Source organism: Aptenodytes forsteri, unplaced genomic scaffold (assembly GCF_000699145.1).
Source record: "Aptenodytes forsteri isolate BGI_AS27 unplaced genomic scaffold, ASM69914v1 Scaffold257, whole genome shotgun sequence".
Lineage (NCBI taxonomy): Eukaryota > Metazoa > Chordata > Aves > Sphenisciformes > Spheniscidae > Aptenodytes > Aptenodytes forsteri.
The window spans coordinates 1,020,319-1,039,364 of NW_008795194.1; the positions used below are offsets into that span (position 1 = coordinate 1,020,319).

The 19,046-nt window shown below is 36.3% G+C and overlaps 1 protein-coding gene across 1 annotated transcript in view; it reads left to right on the plus strand.

The window, feature by feature from the left end:
• DCAF17 (DDB1 and CUL4 associated factor 17) overlaps nucleotides 1–18,748 on the plus strand; it is a 19,937-nt gene extending 1,189 nt beyond the window's left edge. Inside the window, exons 2-15 of the mRNA XM_009278669.2 lie at nucleotides 3–138; nucleotides 1,414–1,517; nucleotides 2,865–2,955; nucleotides 3,892–4,031; nucleotides 4,815–4,893; nucleotides 5,071–5,160; nucleotides 7,319–7,426; nucleotides 7,958–8,063; nucleotides 11,633–11,775; nucleotides 13,120–13,229; nucleotides 13,622–13,709; nucleotides 15,351–15,434; nucleotides 16,965–17,120; nucleotides 18,100–18,748. Coding sequence (XP_009276944.1) covers nucleotides 3–138; nucleotides 1,414–1,517; nucleotides 2,865–2,955; nucleotides 3,892–4,031; nucleotides 4,815–4,893; nucleotides 5,071–5,160; nucleotides 7,319–7,426; nucleotides 7,958–8,063; nucleotides 11,633–11,775; nucleotides 13,120–13,229; nucleotides 13,622–13,709; nucleotides 15,351–15,434; nucleotides 16,965–17,120; nucleotides 18,100–18,288 — 1,624 coding nt within the window. The 3' untranslated portion in view covers nucleotides 18,289–18,748. The remainder of the gene's footprint in view (nucleotides 1–2; nucleotides 139–1,413; nucleotides 1,518–2,864; nucleotides 2,956–3,891; nucleotides 4,032–4,814; nucleotides 4,894–5,070; nucleotides 5,161–7,318; nucleotides 7,427–7,957; nucleotides 8,064–11,632; nucleotides 11,776–13,119; nucleotides 13,230–13,621; nucleotides 13,710–15,350; nucleotides 15,435–16,964; nucleotides 17,121–18,099) is intronic.
• Nucleotides 18,749–19,046: the final 298 nt, after the last annotated feature.

Sequence of the window (19,046 nt, forward strand, 5' to 3'; positions counted from 1 at the left end):
AGGAGGGCCCCCTCCCGGGCGCCTGGGGCTCACAACGTCTGCCGCCTCCTCACCCGCAGGGCCCACGGCTTTTATGCCAGAGATGCTGGTGTCGCCCACAGAAAAAACCTGGGACTCCTCAGAAAGATACTATGTCAGGTAATAGCGATGCTTTCCGGCGCTGGCTGCCTGTACTGGCTTTCAGCCGGGGTGGTCTGAGCGTCAGTCCTCAACCCGGGTGTTTGGGAAGTCCCTGGTCACGCTGACTAACAAGTTTGCGGAGAAAAAAGCTGCAGTTTTGCTGGAGAGAGTTACAAATGGTTAAATTTATTTCATGAGGCTCAGACCTAGAAATGTAGAGGGGACTATGCTGTGGAAAAACTGCAGAAGCACTTGTAAATCTAATAATCCTGTTAGAAATAGCCTTTTATGCGATTTTATATCACTTATTTCTTCCCCTAAGATGGCTTAATATTTAATACCAATATTCATAGTGTTTTAGCGAGCATCAATGTTAAATTCGAATGAAGTTCTCACAACAAAATAAGATAATCAGCAGAGGTCTTCAGGTAAACGTACCCCTAATGTGTCAGTGAAATTTATGTTACAGAAAAAATAGGAATTAAACCAATTATAGACTAAAGTGAACTTGTTTTTTTTTTTATCAAAACTGCTCCCACGCAGTCGTTGATTGAAATGCATTGAAAGTGAATATGTGGAAGTGAATTGGCAATTGTCTTATTTTAAAAATATATTTATTGGAAGTCAGCTAAAGTGTCCACTTACACAACTAGATCAATGGGCATGCAAGGTTTATTGAAATAAAAATGAGTACATCTGACTTACGCAAATACTTTTTTTTTTTTGTAAGACTGGAACCTTTGTTAACGGTCTAGAGCTCCTGATGTCTCTAATGCATGCAAGAAACTCTGTGTGAGCAGTTTATCCCATTAACATTTCAGGCACTTTTTGCAAATAACCGTAAACACGTTTTTCTACCTTTCACACAAAACACCAACAGCAGAATGGAGTCAGATGTTCAGTAAATTCAATTAATTACATATAAAAGATTATGTGCATAACTCCACTCTGGGGAGTTTTGTCCTTGATTTTAAAAGTTGCCATTAAAGTTTAGTTGCCAGTTTTAATTTTAATGCAGGCAAGTTAATGACAAAATATTCATTACCCACGCTGTCCATAATAGCTAATAAAAAGATCTTTTAATGTGGTTTAAAAAAAAAAGACAAAATTTCCCTGAAAAAGGTCTTTTAATTTGGTTTAAAACAAAAAAAACAAGTAAGATTTTTCCTTATGTATTCAACAGCAAAGGTTGAATTAAAGTAAATTATTAAGCTGCAAGAGCCAAATAAAATATTTGCCAAAAGCAAGGTCTGTTACAAAAGCCATCACTGTTACAATCACTGTCTGTTTCAGGAAAGTACTAAATTCAAGAACGTTTGGACAACTCATTCTGCATCTCCTATTGCATATGAAAGAGGAAGAATTTACTTAGACAATTACCAGTGCTGTATTAGCAGGTAATAAATTTACAATTAAAAGTTACCCTGGCTTACAGTTTTAACGCTGTGATTCTGTTTTAGATATGTTGCTAACTTTACTCATCCAAATAGCCCCTGTGAATTGAGTGGAATTTACTTATGAACAAAAAATAACCGGGTGCATAAATCTTTGTTAAATTACAGTCAGATGCCATTGTGTCTTAACGTGCCACCTGCTTTGGCGAAGGAAAGTCTGATCTTACTGGTGCTGTATAACTTCAGCTTTCAGAGCACTTTAACAGGAGTGGAAGATTATCAGCATTTTATAATTTTGCACTAAAAAGCCAAATGAACGGTAGTTCTTTGTGATCTGGTAACTAGCAGTGTGCTAAAGAATGTGTCACAAAATCAGCCTATGTAACAAGCTTGGTATAAATTCTGCATTAAAGAATTAAATCATTGTTCACGTAAAAGTGCAGTGTGTGGAGTACTTGCTGGTTTTTGTTAATGTATTTTGCAGATCAGTTCTCTGATCTGATGTACTCTCCTGTTCTGTGATCAGCTGCAGAGGCACAGATTAGGAGGCAGCACAGGGCAGGGTAGAGGACGGGAAATGCTGCGTACACCAGTCCTTGTTCTTGCCCATCCCTCTTGTGAGGGAGGTAGCAGGGACTTGGAGAACTGCATTGCTGAGTAAGTTGTGGTGAGAACAGTTTTGAGACAGTGTCATATGATACATAAGACAAATTACTCTGTCACTGTAAACCACTGAGAGTTAATTAAATTAATCTATCACTTACAGCAGAGATCTGAATCTACTTAGCCGTGGTTTATTCCTACATTGTCTGAATGCTTTCCAGTTCTGGGTTAACCCATCTAGCATCTTTCAGGTTTATCTTTTGTCTCATCCTAGCCCTGAGGGGAAAACTCTGCACACTGTGAAGTTTTTATTCTACTGGGGGGGGTGGGGGGTGGGGTTAAATATCTGTACATGATGCCACGCCTTTATATTATGAAAGGCAACACTGGAAGAGCTTGAGGGGAAGGTTCCAGGATGATCGTTAGTTTCTGGAATATGCCTTCTTTTCAATATATATCAGTAAAGTAAGAATGTTACTATTAAGTTTGTTATTTAAAAACAAAACAAAAACACCAAACCACAAAATACAGAGAAGGTTAGCTTTTAAATATTACGTTATACTAACTATTGTTTATTAGGCCTTATTTTGAGAGCAATTTCAGGTTATATTTACAAAGTAAAAATGAGATGTTTAGATTTCTGACCTGCCTAAAGAGAAGGCAGGATTTATAAAACTGTATGAAATGACTTGTTGATAGAAAGTAGTTCATAAAGTAGACTAATGATTAGCAATCATTTTCCTCCAGCATTGCACAAGAGCCAAGAATACTTTATCAAAAGCCAAAGTGTTCTAAGTCAGAAAAAATAGAAGATGCTTTATTATTGGAATGCCCACTGGTAAGATTACTTTTTAATAAAGCATTGTTGTGGAAAAAAACAAAATCTTTCAGTGAAACATATTTAGAATAGAGTGTTCTTTCCCTCTGAACTATTTTCTCAGTGTTTTTATAGAGTTAGGTCATTTAAGGTTTGCAACATGTGCTTATTTATTTTGACTGAATGTTCAGAGGTATACTTCTCTGAATTTCTCAATAGCGCATTCAAATGCTTTTTTGTGAGCTTTGGTGGAAGATTTTAAAAACAGTGCCTTTATGCTTATGCAACTAACTCTAATTCCTTACAACATAAATTCTGTTTAATTTTTTCTTTATTTTTTAATTAGTAATGGCAGTAGGTGGGAGTTTTAGTTTTTACGAGATCTGTTGACATAAAAAAAAAAAGCAGATAAACTGAAGACCCATTAAAGCAACTCTGCCCAAAAGCTGTTCTGCTGTTCTAGCTAATAGATGATATAATTTCCCTCCTCCTTGAGGAGTTTTTCTCTCTTCCACTGTCCACAGAGCTTAGGAATATTAGCCCTATCCTTGAGGTGCCTAAAAATAAAGCAGCGTGAATACCATTCTTAGCAGTTACTGTTGAGTTACCACTTAATGTCTTATTCCACAATATTTAAACAATTGTCTCTTCAAGACTGGTATCAATTAGATCAATAAGCAGTTACACTTCATTTGTGCAAGGCAAAGAAGTTTTAAAAGGTGTCTTTTCTAGAAGAGGTAACTGCCTTGCGAGAAGTGTGACAACAGATTATTTATGTGATAGTCAGCTGATTATTTAGCACAGACATGAGCTTAGAGATCCTGATGTGATTAGCCGGCAGCTTTCCACCTTTAGTTTTTGAGGAACATGTATTAACTTTTCTTTTCTTGCTACTGTGTCAAAATGTTATGTATTCTCCTCATACAAACTTTGTTCTGATAACATTTTGTTACATAGGGGGAAATGCTACCAAGTCCATCAGACTATAAATCTTCCCTGATAGTCTTGACAGTGCAGAACTGGCTTCTACGTCTCTCTGCTGATAGTGGAGAAATACTGGAAAAAATATACCTTGCCGGTTCCTGTTGCAAATTCAGGTATTAAACATTGACTAGGCTTATATAATTAAAAATCATTAGTACTATACTGGAGAAAGGGAATCGTGTTTATTTTAGTACTGTCCTATGGCTGACTTCAGGTTTGTTAGTCTAGCATATTACCTGGAGTACTGTTCCTGCATGCTGTTTTCTATAGAAGAATTTCAGCAGCTTAAGTATTACGGTCTCAAATTTGGTATCAAGTTCCACAAAAGCCACAAAAACTAGGCTACTATTGGCTTTTCTCTGACAATTTTACAGCCTTTAATATTGCAATGGCAACATACTAGGAGAGGACCCTTAAGAGCTGTAAAACAAACTTCATAAAACATAAGAAAAATACATTTAAAGTTTAAGCCATTTTTTACTTGCAAGCGTACCCTTCTCCATAGGGTAGCTATTTTGCTCTTTAAAAGCAGAGCAGTTACTGCTTCTGGTAAACTGCATCTTTTTTTCAGTTCTCAGAAGAAATTATTTCCTTTAGACTGAAGGATAAGAAAGCAGTGATTTGTGAAGGGAAGGAGAAAAATTAAGACAGTGAATGTTCATACTTTCAGGATTTTTCTCACAATCCTGTATGGAATAAGCCATTCCTAGTTCTGTGGGTTTTGCATTATTGCAAACAGCAAACATCTCGGGCACCTTTCCTGAATCAGATACTGAACAGTTTGCCTGGACACAGGGATCTGCCTAGTTATAGTAGATTATATTTTATTTGAAATAATGTATTTATTATCAAATGATTTTTAAATTATTAAGATAGGCCTTTCTTGTCACAAATAGGTATCTGAGCTGGGATACTCCTCAAGAGGTAATGGTTGTAAAGTCAGCTCAGAATAAACTCCCTGCAGCAGCACGACAGGTAAGTTTGTTGAAAAAATCTGTCATTCTTAAATCTTTACAAAATAGATTAAAAAAATTTACAAGGACAGAGATGGAGACATTATGCTTTGTTATTATGGTAGAAGAGGAAGATGTCCTACCGTTAATAAATGCCTCAAGTATAATAACTTTATTCAGTATTGTTATTCCTTCCCAGGCAGGTATCCAACAGTCTGTATTGTTCTATCTTGCTGTATTCCAAGTTTTGCCTCTTTCATTCATTGGAATGCTAGAAATAAACAAAAAGGTAAGTTAATTCCTCTGTTAATCATGATCTGTACTGTAGTTGTACAAGAGGCATGGTTTAGGCAATTGTCCCAGAATTTCAGAATTCATACTTACAGCTCATAAAAGCATAGTGCCCAGAAACGTTAATTAGCAGTAATGTTCTTCTTGTGTCTGGTTGTGGGGGAAGATTCTTAATTCAAATGACTAGGGGAGAAAATACAAATGCATTCTGCTGTTGGGTTACTCTCTGACATGTAGAAGGACTTTAGCCTTTACTTATAGCAATCATAAGAATTAGGGAATGCTAAAGTGTTTGTAGACTTCTTTTCACCTCTTTAAAGAAAGATAGATGTGCTTCTGACCCACTCCTAGTAATAGTCTATGAATTCTGTATGCAGTTACAAATGTTTCAAACTTGTATTATCATTGATATTGAATGGCAAAATGTAAATATGTGTCTTGCTTTATCAGTCAAGAGCAAACAACCTTTCTGAGGTCGGTTTGTGACCTGTAAGTAAGAGTGTATATATTAGGAAACCTCAAACCAGATGGCAAGTTTTACTGTTCTGGTGAAGAAACATTTCTATGTTAAGTCAAAAGCGCTCTGGATACTACTTATAAATGGAACAGTGCATACATGCAGACTCTGTCTTCAGAGCTCTGTGAGCTAGTCTCATTTGGGGTCCAGAGCTATTAGTGGGTTTTAGGGGGTGCTGGGTTAGGTTGAGGCTGTAATTGAGATTGGGCTGGCAAGTGAAGGAATAGGGTTAAATATTTTTCATTTGGGCCCATGAAAGTTTAGGGGCACTGTGTATTGTTCTGTTCAAAATTAGTAGTTAGGACTGGAAAAAACAGTTGTTACCAGTTTCAAAGGTATTCTCAATCTGGTTAAGAATGGCATGCCAGATTCATCATGGACATAATAGGCAAAAGGTCTAAAAGAGTACTTCTTCAGTTGGGCCTGTACTGAGTACTCATCAGAGTAATTGTTACAGCTAGGAATAATGTCAGGACAGAATTTGGGATTCGAGAATACACCCAGCAGAGGAAGCAACCAGTGAATGCAATGCCAAACCTGATACAGATCAGTGGAATGTAACTGTTTAATTAGAGTTAGGATTAGGGTTACTGTTCAAGACTGCAGAAGCATCTAATGCATCAGCTTTACTGAGATGGTATACCACAATAAATTCTGAGTTCAGGCTAGCTAAGGTCTCAAGGAAGGAGAGTTTAGGGTTGGAAGACTATTAGATTCTGGGTCTGGAAGACACTGGGACCTAAGCTAACAAATGTATTGAGAAAGAGCCATAAGACTAAATAAAAGGCAAGGTCTCGGGAGTGAATGTATCTTTCGGGACCAAAGTGATCACAAGATCCTTGATAGTGATTTAGGAGTATTACAGCTTTTGGGTTTCTTTTTTTTTAAATTGTTTTTAAGCCTGTTTTAACCCTGTTTTAATTGCTTTTTCACATAGTGATTCAGATTAAAGAAATGAAAACTGCATTTCCAAGCATCTCTATTACAAAAATTACGAACTTCACGTGTTGTTATTCATTAAATACTAAGAATTAGTTTGTTGGGTTTTTCTCAGTGGAGATGTGTTAAGCGGTGGCACAAATGAATACTGCATAATTGTTAAAAGGGGTAAGTCAGCTTCTCATGTATGTGTCTAATTTGGATTCAGAGAGGATCCTGTACTCTGTGACAGCTGGATAATGTAGTTTTAGTACAGCTGTACACAGTCATAGAGCCATGATTAGACTAGTATTTTACCCTGGTGATGAAGAAAGAAGATCTGAAATCAGTACTTTTAGATTGAGTTGTTAGCTTTGCTAACATTCCTGTGGGATGCTGGGTAATATAATCTATTCATGTATTATAATAACTGGGTAACATGATATGAAGATATACTGAGAATTGATTAGACAATGAATCTGCTTGCAGAATATGACTAATCTAACCTCAGGTGTTACTGCAATGCAAAGTGTTATAGAAACTCAGCAGAACAGATGAGTTAGAGAAAACTTCATGAACTAAAACACTGATCGTAGGGTTTGGTCAGAGTAAAAAATTAAAGCGATTGCAAATTTCAGGACATAATGGCAGTATTTTGCATCGTGTCTCAATTATTTCTTCCCTAATAGACTATTTTTCTTCTCCTTTTTTTTTTTCCCAGATATTTGGTAATAGTGTGACAGATGTTGCTGTTTCTAATGGAATCCTGATTGTAATGTATAGCGTGGGTCTGGTCAGGCTCTATAACTTCCAGGCCATCTCTGAACAGGTAATGAAATACAAAATTTTTCATACAGTCCATGCTATTTTGAGGCAACAAATCATAAATATTCATGTAATGCCACATAGGTACATGGGGAATGTGTCAAAGGATACAGTTCTTGCCTAAATCTATTTACAGCCAGAAGATGCAAATGGGTACACTATCAGAAAATTCTACCCACATCAGTTCAGGTGGCAAAACATAAGAGATACAGGGTCAGACAGGCACTTAAGCATATATGGAGAGGAGCTATGTAAATGCTAGACCAGAGTGTGCTCTTCTTTACACACCTAGTCTGTAGTTATAGATGAGTGTTAAGGCTAGAAACTGATGGGCGTGGAAGATTGTTTGATCTGAAACAGAACTGCAGTGAGACTTTTGAGTTTATATTCTTCCAATCAAAAATCAAACGTTAACTCAAAAATAAGACTTAAGCAGTATCTTAACAAGATAAAGAATGCAGTAGTAACAGAGCAGTAAAACTAAACAGCAAGTAAATACGCATCAATAAAGCTAAATTGTTCTGTGTTATTTTAGTTCATGGAACAGCCGTTTGATTTGGGACATGAATTCAACTGGAATGGTCAAGTGGGAGTTGTAGGAAAGTATCCATTTGGTCTTCCATGTAACATTAAAATAACAGGTATTTATGATCTCTGTATTATCTTGGCTGGTGGCTTTTATGGATTAATTTATTATTAATTTCACACCAAGAAAAAACATTAAAATTATTGTACTCCTATTGTGCTGTAGCTTTATTTCTGGGTTTACGTTACAGTAAAAAATGTGCTTTGCTTTGCTTCTAATTACAAGAATTAATTACATAGGGCTTACCTAGAAAACTAGTACAGCAACGAAGCTATTTGAAAAACTTCATAAGCAATGCATGACGTGGAAACCCCTTCCTTATTTCTGAGACACAGCTGCTCTTGGGAAAGAAGAAGGGCTAGGACAGCTGTTAGTAACACCCAGAAACCGTATACAGTATGTAAGCAAAAGATGTGAGAACGTTTAATCTAACTTGCAGAGGGAATTCAAGGAGGCTGAATACAATTTGTCTGAGTTGCATTTTGATAATTCTTAAGTTGTCAGAAATGTGCCAGTTTCAAAACAATTAATTCCTGAGGAGAGAACAAATTGTCTATTAAAAGCAATTCTTATGCCTCAAATCATTAACTGATGAATGTTCTGCTTTATGTCATGACTTTAATTTCTCTGAAACCAAACAATAATTTCTGTTGGTGCATTTGAGATTAGAATTTGGTGCTAAGAATCTTAATGAATGACCAAAGCCTGAGACTTTCTTTGAAACTTTTTTTTTACTTTAGAAATACATTCTCACAAGTTAACACGAGACCCTTCCCAAAAAAAAAAAAAAGTAGGTTTCACCAAAATCAAATAATGCATGCCTTTATTTCTTTAATTTTGAATGTTTCTGCATTAAATGTTTTTTACAGGTGACTGTCCACATAAAAAAATGCTTTTATCTTTATGTTTGCAAACAGTATCAGATAATAACAGGCAAACCAAACCAGATTTACATAAACATAAGGAAATACACAAAGATAAAATACAGACTTACATAGTGAAGGCTTTGTTTTATCAAACAAAGTGATAGGCTGCTATAATTGATGTCTCAGGTTCTGCAAAGAGAAATTTCTCCTCACTTTCCTCTCTGTCTCAGTCTGCAAAACCACAGTTTAATGTTAGGGGCCCTGTGGAAAACATACTGTGAGAGCTTTAATAGGAAGCCTATACCATATTTGTTCTCATGTCTTATAGATCATTGTAGTTTTTAGTGTGGAAATTTAAAACCAATGTACTGGAGAAAACATTTTTGATCTTGAATCATAGTCAAGAATTTGTGGTTGGGAAGTTTTGAACTCATGACAGACAATTGCCATGGCTGCTCTTTACAGATAGTTGCATTCCTGTGGTTTTTGAGCTGTTTTCTTTTAAGAATGAGATGGCTGACTGACTGTTCAATGTGACATAATGCTTCAGTGAGTGAGATTTTAAGAGTTTCAGAGTTTAAGCTTGTATTTACTGTAATTTAACTGTGTAATTTTCCTGCTTATTTAGTCCTAGCCTCCCTACAGAAATTGCCTGAAGGGATGGCAGTTATTACAGTAATGTTTTTATGGTGTGTTAGGTACCCAAGAGGAGGTGTATAGAGATCAAAACTTATAGGCTAGCATGTACCTACCATGTCATTTACAGCTATTGACTGGTAAGGAATTTGATTTTGGTCACAGTGGAAGGAATGGAAAAGCTACCTATAAATCTTCATTATGTCACTTTCTGAAAGGTCCAGAACTTAAAACTGTAGTCTGATTTATTATTAGAGGATACAGTAATTTCATAAAAAAACAGAGAGGCAGATATTTTGCCCATATTGTTTTTACATTTAGAACAAATACTTGTTAGAGCTGCCAGGAACAAGTTTATGGCTCTATGTTTAGATGAGGCTGGAGAGTTTTAAGGAAGTGAATAAAGAAGCTCAACAGGAGATTGAAAACTGGCAACGCTAGGGAAAGGACTTGAAAACAATGAGAACAGGAGGTGTAGAGCAACAAGAGCAAGTGACACATAGCAGGAAGGAGGGAGTTGAGGCAGCAGAGTCACGCTATGACAGTGGTTTAGGTGGCTATGATCTTGCAAATCTTTGCCAAATGAACGTAAAAAGAAAGGCATATTTTATCAGCAGCCTGTACTGCTTGGGATTGATATATTACTGAAACGCATTTAAATCTATCATTTAGTCCATCTAGCACAATTTTTGAGGGGCCTTGCTATATACGCTTTATTTAAAAAGAAAAAGTCAATAGGGTAAAATGTTAACAAATTTTCTTGACTCATTTTTAATTTTCTGACAGATTTTAATATCAGTAGGTCCTCTGCTTATGCCTCCATCTTCAACATTCTCTACATTTTCAGCAGGTGCCTCGGTTTTTATAACCTCTACTTTGTTATATCTTGCACAGAATCTCCCATTTCCTATGTGTTAGTCCAAAAGACAACTAGAAGACTGCCACTTTCCAGCTTAGGAAACACTTCATTTTCATGGGCAGTGAACTAATGCCTTTCAATCTAAATGGCTAAGTTCTTGGAAACATGAAGGAATGAAAAAGAGAGAAGCACTATGTAAACATAATTTCTGATGTCATGTGACATCTTAGTACCATTGGCTAGGATCTGGATAATTATTTAGACTAAGGAGGACAAGAACAAGTCAAAATTTGGATGAGACCTTTGGGACACAAAAGTCCAGATAAGAACCTTGTTCTCCTCGCAGTAATTCAGCTTGGGTTTTTATATTCTGCCTGTTTAAATGCCCCTTGTAATTGCAGATTTTCTCCATGTTTTGTCAATTTTTTTTTCCAGCACTTCTCTGTACTGTTGGAAAGAGCTGATCTTCAGTCTAAAATTGATTCAGTTATAGCAGCTGTAGAAATTTCTTTTATTTAGCTAGTTGGTGGAAGTTGTAAAGCTCTGTGCAGTCCGTTTCACTTAAAGATGCTTCTCTCATTCAGTACACAGAAGACTTGTAAGAATGGTGTATTACATCTGTATAATTTATCCCAAGTGAACTGAAGGGAAAACTAGATACCTTTTGCCATTAATTACAAAAATTCCTAGATTTTTACTGATTTTTATGAACTCAGTTACAGATTGCATTCCTTGTGGTCCACACTATTTTGTTGTATTACGCAAAAGGAGAAGGAATATTCAGATTCAGGTATCTTTCTGCATTTAATTCCGTTGTTTGAGATTGCTACTGTTAGCCTGTTTCCAGCTATTTATCACTATTTTTCCCAAGAGAATAGTGACCCTTTTGATACGTTCTTTGATCTGTTCGTGTGTACGTCCTCTCTCATTCAGATGAGCTGGATTAAGATTAATTTTAATTGTTTGCTACGTCTTTGCTTATCCAGCTCATTTGGAATGAAGTAAGTCAAAGGTATCAGAAGCACGGTTCAGCATGAAGATCCAAGAAGGCAGTAACCTTCCACAGGAAATTGCAGATGTGTGCCTGGATGCTAGGTGAGGTAGCATAGCTGGTGCTAGATAAAAGATCGCAGCCAATGTATTTCCAACAGCCTTCAAAAGTTCTGAAGAATTAGTAGCTTTATTGGAATTTAGAATTGTAAGGATCAATGGAATTATGATTGTTCTGCTACTAATGGTGTTAACATTACCAAATATTTGCAGATACCCCACCTTTGTTATTTGAAGCATCTTCTCTGGAGAATGCATTTCAAATTGGAGGTTACCCTTGGCATTATATCATCACACCTAACAAGAAAAAACATAAAGGAGTCTTCCATATTTGTTCTCTGAAAGACAATGCTTTGGTAATATATTCAGATAGCAGCTTCTCTGAAATGAATGTGTATCACGTTTGTCGTCTTCTGAGTAGTGCTCGAGGTAACAATACCCTTGTTTTCTAGTGTGGTGCTCTCACAGGGATCACCCCACAGTGTTACATCTGCTACCCAGTGGAGTCATGTGTAAAATGTTTTCTTCTGAATTAGTACTGCTTCTGCTATTTCCTTCATTCCAATATAATCGTAGCACTGTCAGTGCTACACAGCACTGAATTCTCAGCTTAAAAGTTAAGGCTCAAGCAGAATCTCATTACCTGATTCCTTGCGTGGTAACATCTTAATGCAATTCTGACTAGTCAGCCTATCAAATGGCATGACTAAAGAAACATCTTAAGTTTTAAGACATTGCAGAATAAGTTTCCTTAATGTTTGTAGTTTATCCTTGATTTGTACCTTCCCTTTCTCTCCCTAGAAAGATTTTATTACTCATTTTAATCCAGCGTTCCCAATTATTTTTGTTTATGTACTATTCATCATATATTCTTTTGCGTGAGCTCCTCATCTCAGCTTTTATTTTGGATCTGGATTTGACCTGAAGATACTTCTGTAATACAAGCAGCTTCTAGGCCTGTTAGTTCAGCGTTCTTCACTAAAAAACTTCTCGCCTGTAAACGTCCTCATCTCTTTTACTAGCCTGATCAAATCAGTGATCCCCCTTCTATCTCTTATTTTCAAAACAGATCTTTCACAACCGTAGCTGAAGATCAATTTTGATTCAAAGGGACTTGTACAATCCTTTCGCACCTAGTTTCTTCTATGTGGGTTCATACATTTGAAAATTTGAATGAGCAGGGTCAGCTAAATTTAACAACAAAAAGCCGCTGCCAAAATCCCAAGATTTTGACTAGCTTGCAGCTGAAATCGCAAGCTATCCCAGGCTTACACGCTCCACAAATATTTGCACAAAAGAGGCTGAGTCTGAGGTTTGAAGCTCAAGTCAAAATTTGTGTTAATGCTTTTCTCATGTCTTTGACACTCAAATTACTGGAATTGTTGAAGTGTGTGCAGATTGTAGGCTAAATCTTCGTTTTGCTTAGTTTCAGGAGAGGTAGGACCATGTATAGCTGTGGTACAAGGTCATTGCTTATTGCATATTAAAAAAGTTGAAACTGTTCCATGGAATATCTTAAGAATTGGAACTGAGTATTTTTTTTATTATTATTGTTCCACTGCCATCCTTTCTGGTCATGATTAGGAGCAATACTTAAAAACCTTCAGAATTATGTGGAGAGGAGCTCAGTATTTCCTCTTTAATTAGATCTGTGAGACTTTCAAAATACTAATATTCTAAGCTTTCCCTTCCTTCTTCAGGCAAAAAATGGCATACAGGATATGAAGTGCTGTTCACTGGAACCTGATTGGATATATTTCCATCCAGATATGTCAGGTAGAATAATCCACGTGGGACCAAATTTGATAAAGTATGAGGCCTTTTTTCTCAAATCTTATTTTCATTAGAGGAAAAGTTGCATAAATTCAGTAGTTTGACAATTTGCAGGCCAAAACACTCATCAAGCCCTAGAAACTGTAAACTTTATTAATTTGTCAGAATTGGAAGTTCTGGTAGAAACACCTGCAGATTTCTACGTGATGAATGTGGGCACTGGCAGGCAACACTAGATTTTCATATGGGAAATGTTCAAGGACCATTCTGTTAAAATTTCACTGATAAACACAAATAACAAAAATAATTTATTTCAATTTCAATTATTTCTGATGTTTTAATATACCTGATTTTTTTAAATTGTAAATACAGAAGTGTTGTAGTAGTGGATTAGAATACATGACTTTGTAATTTCTGTTTCTTTTGTAGAGTCTTGAAGCTCAAGGAAGTTAAAAATAATACAGATCAAATGGAGATTGCAGAAGATTTTACGATTGTGGCCAACAGAGAAAACTCTGTGAGTTCAGTGTCCGAGATCACAATGTATGATTTTGAGCAATACACAGGGGTTTTGTGTATGTGAGTAATCACCGTGTTTTATGGGCTTAATTCAAAGTTTATTGAAAGACATTCCGTCTCTTCATTGGACTTTAAGCAGTATGAAAAAAATTTGAAAACAGCAACAGTTTCAGGATAGCTTTCTGAAACCTCCAGTCTTTTCTTTAGTTTTCAGCATTCTTTATGGTGTGCAGTATAACCATGTATCACTGATATAAAACATGCTTAAAAGATGGTGACAGATTTCCTTCAAAAGAAGGTGCTACCAAGTGATAATTGTGTGCATCCCTGGTGCTCAGGTAATTTGATCATACAAATGCTAGAAATGTTTCAAGTCTCTCATAACTAAGTCTTCATAAGACAACAAAGACAATACGTTGCTTCCAAAAGTCTGTTTCTTTTCCTGGCCATGCACATCTGTCACTCCCTTGTGACAGATTGCTTCCAAAAGTCTTTTCCTCTCCATGCACATCTGTCACTCCCTTGTGACAGGTTTGGCATTCATCTAACACTTGGTGAGCCAAATCAGTGCACTAAAATAATAGAAGAATAACCCAGCAGAAAAGGTGAGTACTTTTCTGCTTGCTCGGTGAGCTGAACTGGAGCTGGAGCAGAACAGAACTGAATCTTCAGTGGGTCAGAAGAGTGCAGAAAGGTAGAACCAAGTGGCAAGGGGATGATCTGAACCTTCTGGTAGAAATGAGCTGTTAAATCACCTTGGTTGTTTCATGAAGTCTTTTGTGATAGAAAATCACAAAGACAATCTAAACGTCAAAAAGGCTAAAGAGCACACTTGTGAAGAAAATTTTTTGGCAGTGCTTGGAACTGTCATTTTGCTTCAGCATACAAAGTTATGTCTTACATAAAAGCAAATTTTTATAGTTTATGAGTACTGTAAAGTCCCTGGAAATCAGCGATACTAATTTTGAAGCTTCTGCAGAAGAAAAGTTTGTGTATTAAAAATCTACACTAACTCAGGAATAAAACTTCCATTGAATTAAGAAAGGAGAGGCTTTGTCATCTAATGACTTGCCATACTTTTCTTTTTAGGGTTTGTTTAGATAACTTCTGTTGCAATAAGAGCAAAGAAATATGAGTTCTAATCCTGTCTGTGCTGTGCCTTTTCCTTTTGACTTCCATTAAGACACTAATACCCCAGTTTTGAATGTTTCTGGTGTTAATGATGCCCAGTGGAAGCAGCTGTGGTGGTTTAAGATGCTACTTTCCCCGTCTTCTGGAAGTAAGAGTTTAAGAAACAAATTGGTGGTGACTTCGCTGTCTCAATTCTCATTCCAGCATCTTGGCTCCAGTCACTTCTGTTTTAAAAATTATGGTAGCTGAGAACCTTTGGCACCTCTACAGGACTGAGAACCTCTGAATATGAGTAAACATCAGTAATATCTCAACTAAAACCACCAAGTTCATGAGCCCTCTTCTAAAGAAGAGATAGTAGCACTAAGGCCATGCATAGCTAACGAGTAAAACAACATCTGAAAGATTAAAACAAGGTCAGAAAGCAAAAGACATGAAATTGTCAAATAGACAGGAAGAAACTAAAATGCTCCAAAGTCTAGAGCCACTTTTTTCTTTTTCTCCAAAGGTGAACAACGCTGTTACTGTAACAGCTTCTGGTCGAGTGGTGAAAAAGCGTTTTAACTTGCTGGATGATGACCCAGAACAAGAGGTAACTGATGTATTAAGAGCAGTTCATGGATTATTTAAGATGTTTAGCTAGCTAGAAGTCATTCTAGTTTCAGGTGCAGTGGCTGTAACCATTAGATGTGTTAATCTTTGAGTTCGTTATTCCTCTTCTGTGGCTGTCTTTGTCGTCTTAACTTCTAATTACTTCATTTCCCCTCTCTGTCGTCTCTTCTCCTTGGTTGACATTTGTGCTTTGGATAGTCTCTTTCTTTTAAGAACTGCTTTTATGCCCCATGACACCGTCATAACTCTATGCGACTTCAGCGGCACAGAAATGAGATGTTAATGTGACGAACCATTACTCTTCTCTTCATTCAAACATCTCCTTTAAACATTTATTTTTATGAAATGAAAGAAACATATTTCTTTTTTTCTCTGCTTTAGGTTCCTCTAGTCTTTGATATAGTATCTCTAAACTATATTTTTCTCTTCCAATCACTTGAATTAGATTGCAGGATAAGGTATTTAACACTTTTCCTTTAAGTAACTGCTTCTTAAGAGTGAAAACACCACATGCCTTGGCGTTGAGTCTTCAAGAGGTTATGAAGAATATTTTTTAGCTCGCTCTCTAGAGCTGGAGCTGTAATTGACATAAGCACGACAGTTAAAATTCATCAGTTTCTGGCAGTCGTTTCTATTCTTTTTTCTGAGGAAATAGATTTTACTATGGTAAAAATACAGGACAGTCCAATATAACCCTTAAGGTCTGCAGTTCATTTCTATCCACTTTTTTTTTTTTAAACATAATAAAAATTAGAGTCTGCACACTATTTTTTTTTTTCTTGTTGTTACACTTGTGATTCCACTAGTTATTCTATCCACTTTTTTTTTTTTAAACATAATAAAAATTAGAGTCTGCACACTATTTTTTTTTTTTCTTGCTTTACACTTGTGATTCCACTAGATATTTTTCCATTATGGAAGAAAAAAACTGGCTGAATTTAAAGAGTATGTTACCAGGTTCATGACAGTGAGATAGAGGCAATTAAGGCAGTTACAGTCTTCACCTTGTGGTCTCAGTTCTTCACTGTCACATACTCTGTGGAGCAAGAGAGAGCTCTGAACAGGACACACAGGTGTTTGTGTGAATGGAATTACCCTAATATACATATCCCCTCAAAACCGGTAATGGTTTTAAGCTATACTGTCTCTAACGTGTCTGCTTCAAGAGAGGGCATGGAGTTTAAATATGTTTCTTCTGCCAATTTCAAAGTACTTTTTTCTATTTCCTGTATGATATATATAAAATACATCTACTTGCACATTAGGATTGTTCAGAACATCACTTTCTTCTCTCCTGTCTTAAGGAATTTTGCTGAAATGCATTGGACAACTCATGCTGGGAAAGATGCCTGTTGGGTATCAGGCTGGCAAAGTTTTCTTTGACCAGAAGACTTAACTACAATTTTTCCAATTCTGCTATCACCTGAAAGAAAAAGAGCTATGCAATTTAGGTAGAGGGGAATGTGACTTTATGTTTGATTTGTAAACTTGAGGTTTTGTTTTTCCTAAGACATTCAAAATTGTGGACTATGAAGATGAATTGGATTTGTTATCCACTGTGGCAGTTACTCAAATAGGAGCTGATGGAAGAGCTCAGCTTGACTTTCATTGTAATGAACATGGGATTCTACTTAAGAGTATTCCATTACTGGAGTCCTGGGATGTGGTGAGGAGAATTCCTGTCTTTTGTTTACGCTAACACTTCCCCATACCCATTTACCTACCATTTTTGTTCAGATTTGAAGAGATATATAAATAGTGTTGCCAAGTGCTATGGATGAGATTTGTACAAAATAATAATCATAACTCAAAAATTAACATGGGATTCTACTTAAGAGTATTCCATTACTGGAGTCCTGGGATGTGGTGAGGAGAATTCCTGTCTTTTGTTTACGCTAACACTTCCCCATACCCATTTACCTACCATTTTTGTTCAGATTTGAAGAGATATATAAATAGTGTTGCCAAGTGCTATGGATGAGATTTGTACAAAATAATAATCATAACTCAAAAATTCTGAGTATTCCATCAGACAGTAGTTCACTTATCTAAAAATCTCCATGATTTGAAATTAAGATTTTTTGTTGTTGTTGTTGGTTGATTCGTTTGGTTTTTTGGCTGGGGGAGGGGTTGTCTTTAGGTATTTCTGAAGTATTTATCAACTTGAATACTCACCCTCTGGCTAGTTACATCAGCTTGACTTTACAACTTGTAAATAGTCTCACTAGCTTAACTTGCACTACTTGCATAGAATTAAGCATGGACCTCACTCTGTGTATATTTGGAGAGATGGAATGGGCTGTTCATACAGTCCAAGTTTAGGTGGACATCCGACTTAGATAATCTGAAATACTCAGCACCTTGGGCACCTCTTTTATCACTGACTGCATAGGCAACTTAGGATCTTAAATCAGATGCTCTGGATTGCACTGAGATTCCTAAACTAGGCATGTGGGAAACGTCTCAAAGTTTTAAAATTCTGTCCTTTATCTGGAAGAGCAATCTGTGTGTATCCACACAAAATTCCTGTGTGATCACGGAGGTCACCAATATTAAATATTTTTTGTTCCCCAAGGAAAATGGGATGGGTATTAGCAAGTCATGGAAATGGAGACTGCAATTAGAATTTTTTTTTCTCATTTCAGACTTACAGTCATGAAGTTTACTTTGACAAAGACCTTGTATTACATATAGAACAGAAGCCTAACAGGAGGTTCAGTTGTTACGTTTACCAAATGGTCTGTGATACTGCAAAAGATGACGAATGTTCAAGCCACGAAAAAACAGAAAGAGTGTTTTGTAAAAAAGGAGGGAGAATTTTTGAATATATTTAAGACATAAGCAATAACTACAGAGACTTCAATTTGGATGTTATTGAAGGACTTCATACATATGCATTAGTCAACTACTGTTTTTCAGGCAGGATTTAATCTTAACATTTTGTACTACTACATGAGGGTTTATTTCTGTTTTTCTCTGTAACACTGTACAGTTGTCTGTAGTCCATAATGGCTTTTCATGTATTCACCAGTTCATCGTTAATGCTAGATGCAGCATTTATTGCTTCTCTTCAGCAATTGGATTGAAATACTGGACATCAAGGAGAAAGATGTGGACTTACTGATCAAGTACCATCTGCTGCGGTCTGTCTTACGTAGTTTTACCTATGCAACTTTAATACAGGCTGTTAATTAAACAAAGTTTGTAAAACTGTATAGGATAAATTTTATATGTAGTCTGAAAATGGCAGAGTTACCATTAAACCACTTAGACAGATTTGTGTGAGAAATAAAATCACTCAGGTTTTCTGGTTTTGTTTGTTTTGGTTTAAAGAGAAGTATTAATAAATTATGTATTTTACTGCCTTTTTAATATTTATTTATTTATTTGTATATAAAACCAAGCAATTCTCTGGTTCTCCCTGTGTCAAGGGTCAGGAGTTGTTCAGTCTGAGCCAAAGCTACCCGATGCTCAGCCAGATCACTCTGTGTAGCCTGTCTGATGCATGGGAGTTCCATGTGGTATATTCAGATTCTGCAGAATGCAAGCTTTCATTTTAAATTAAAAACCACTCACAACAACAAAACACAGG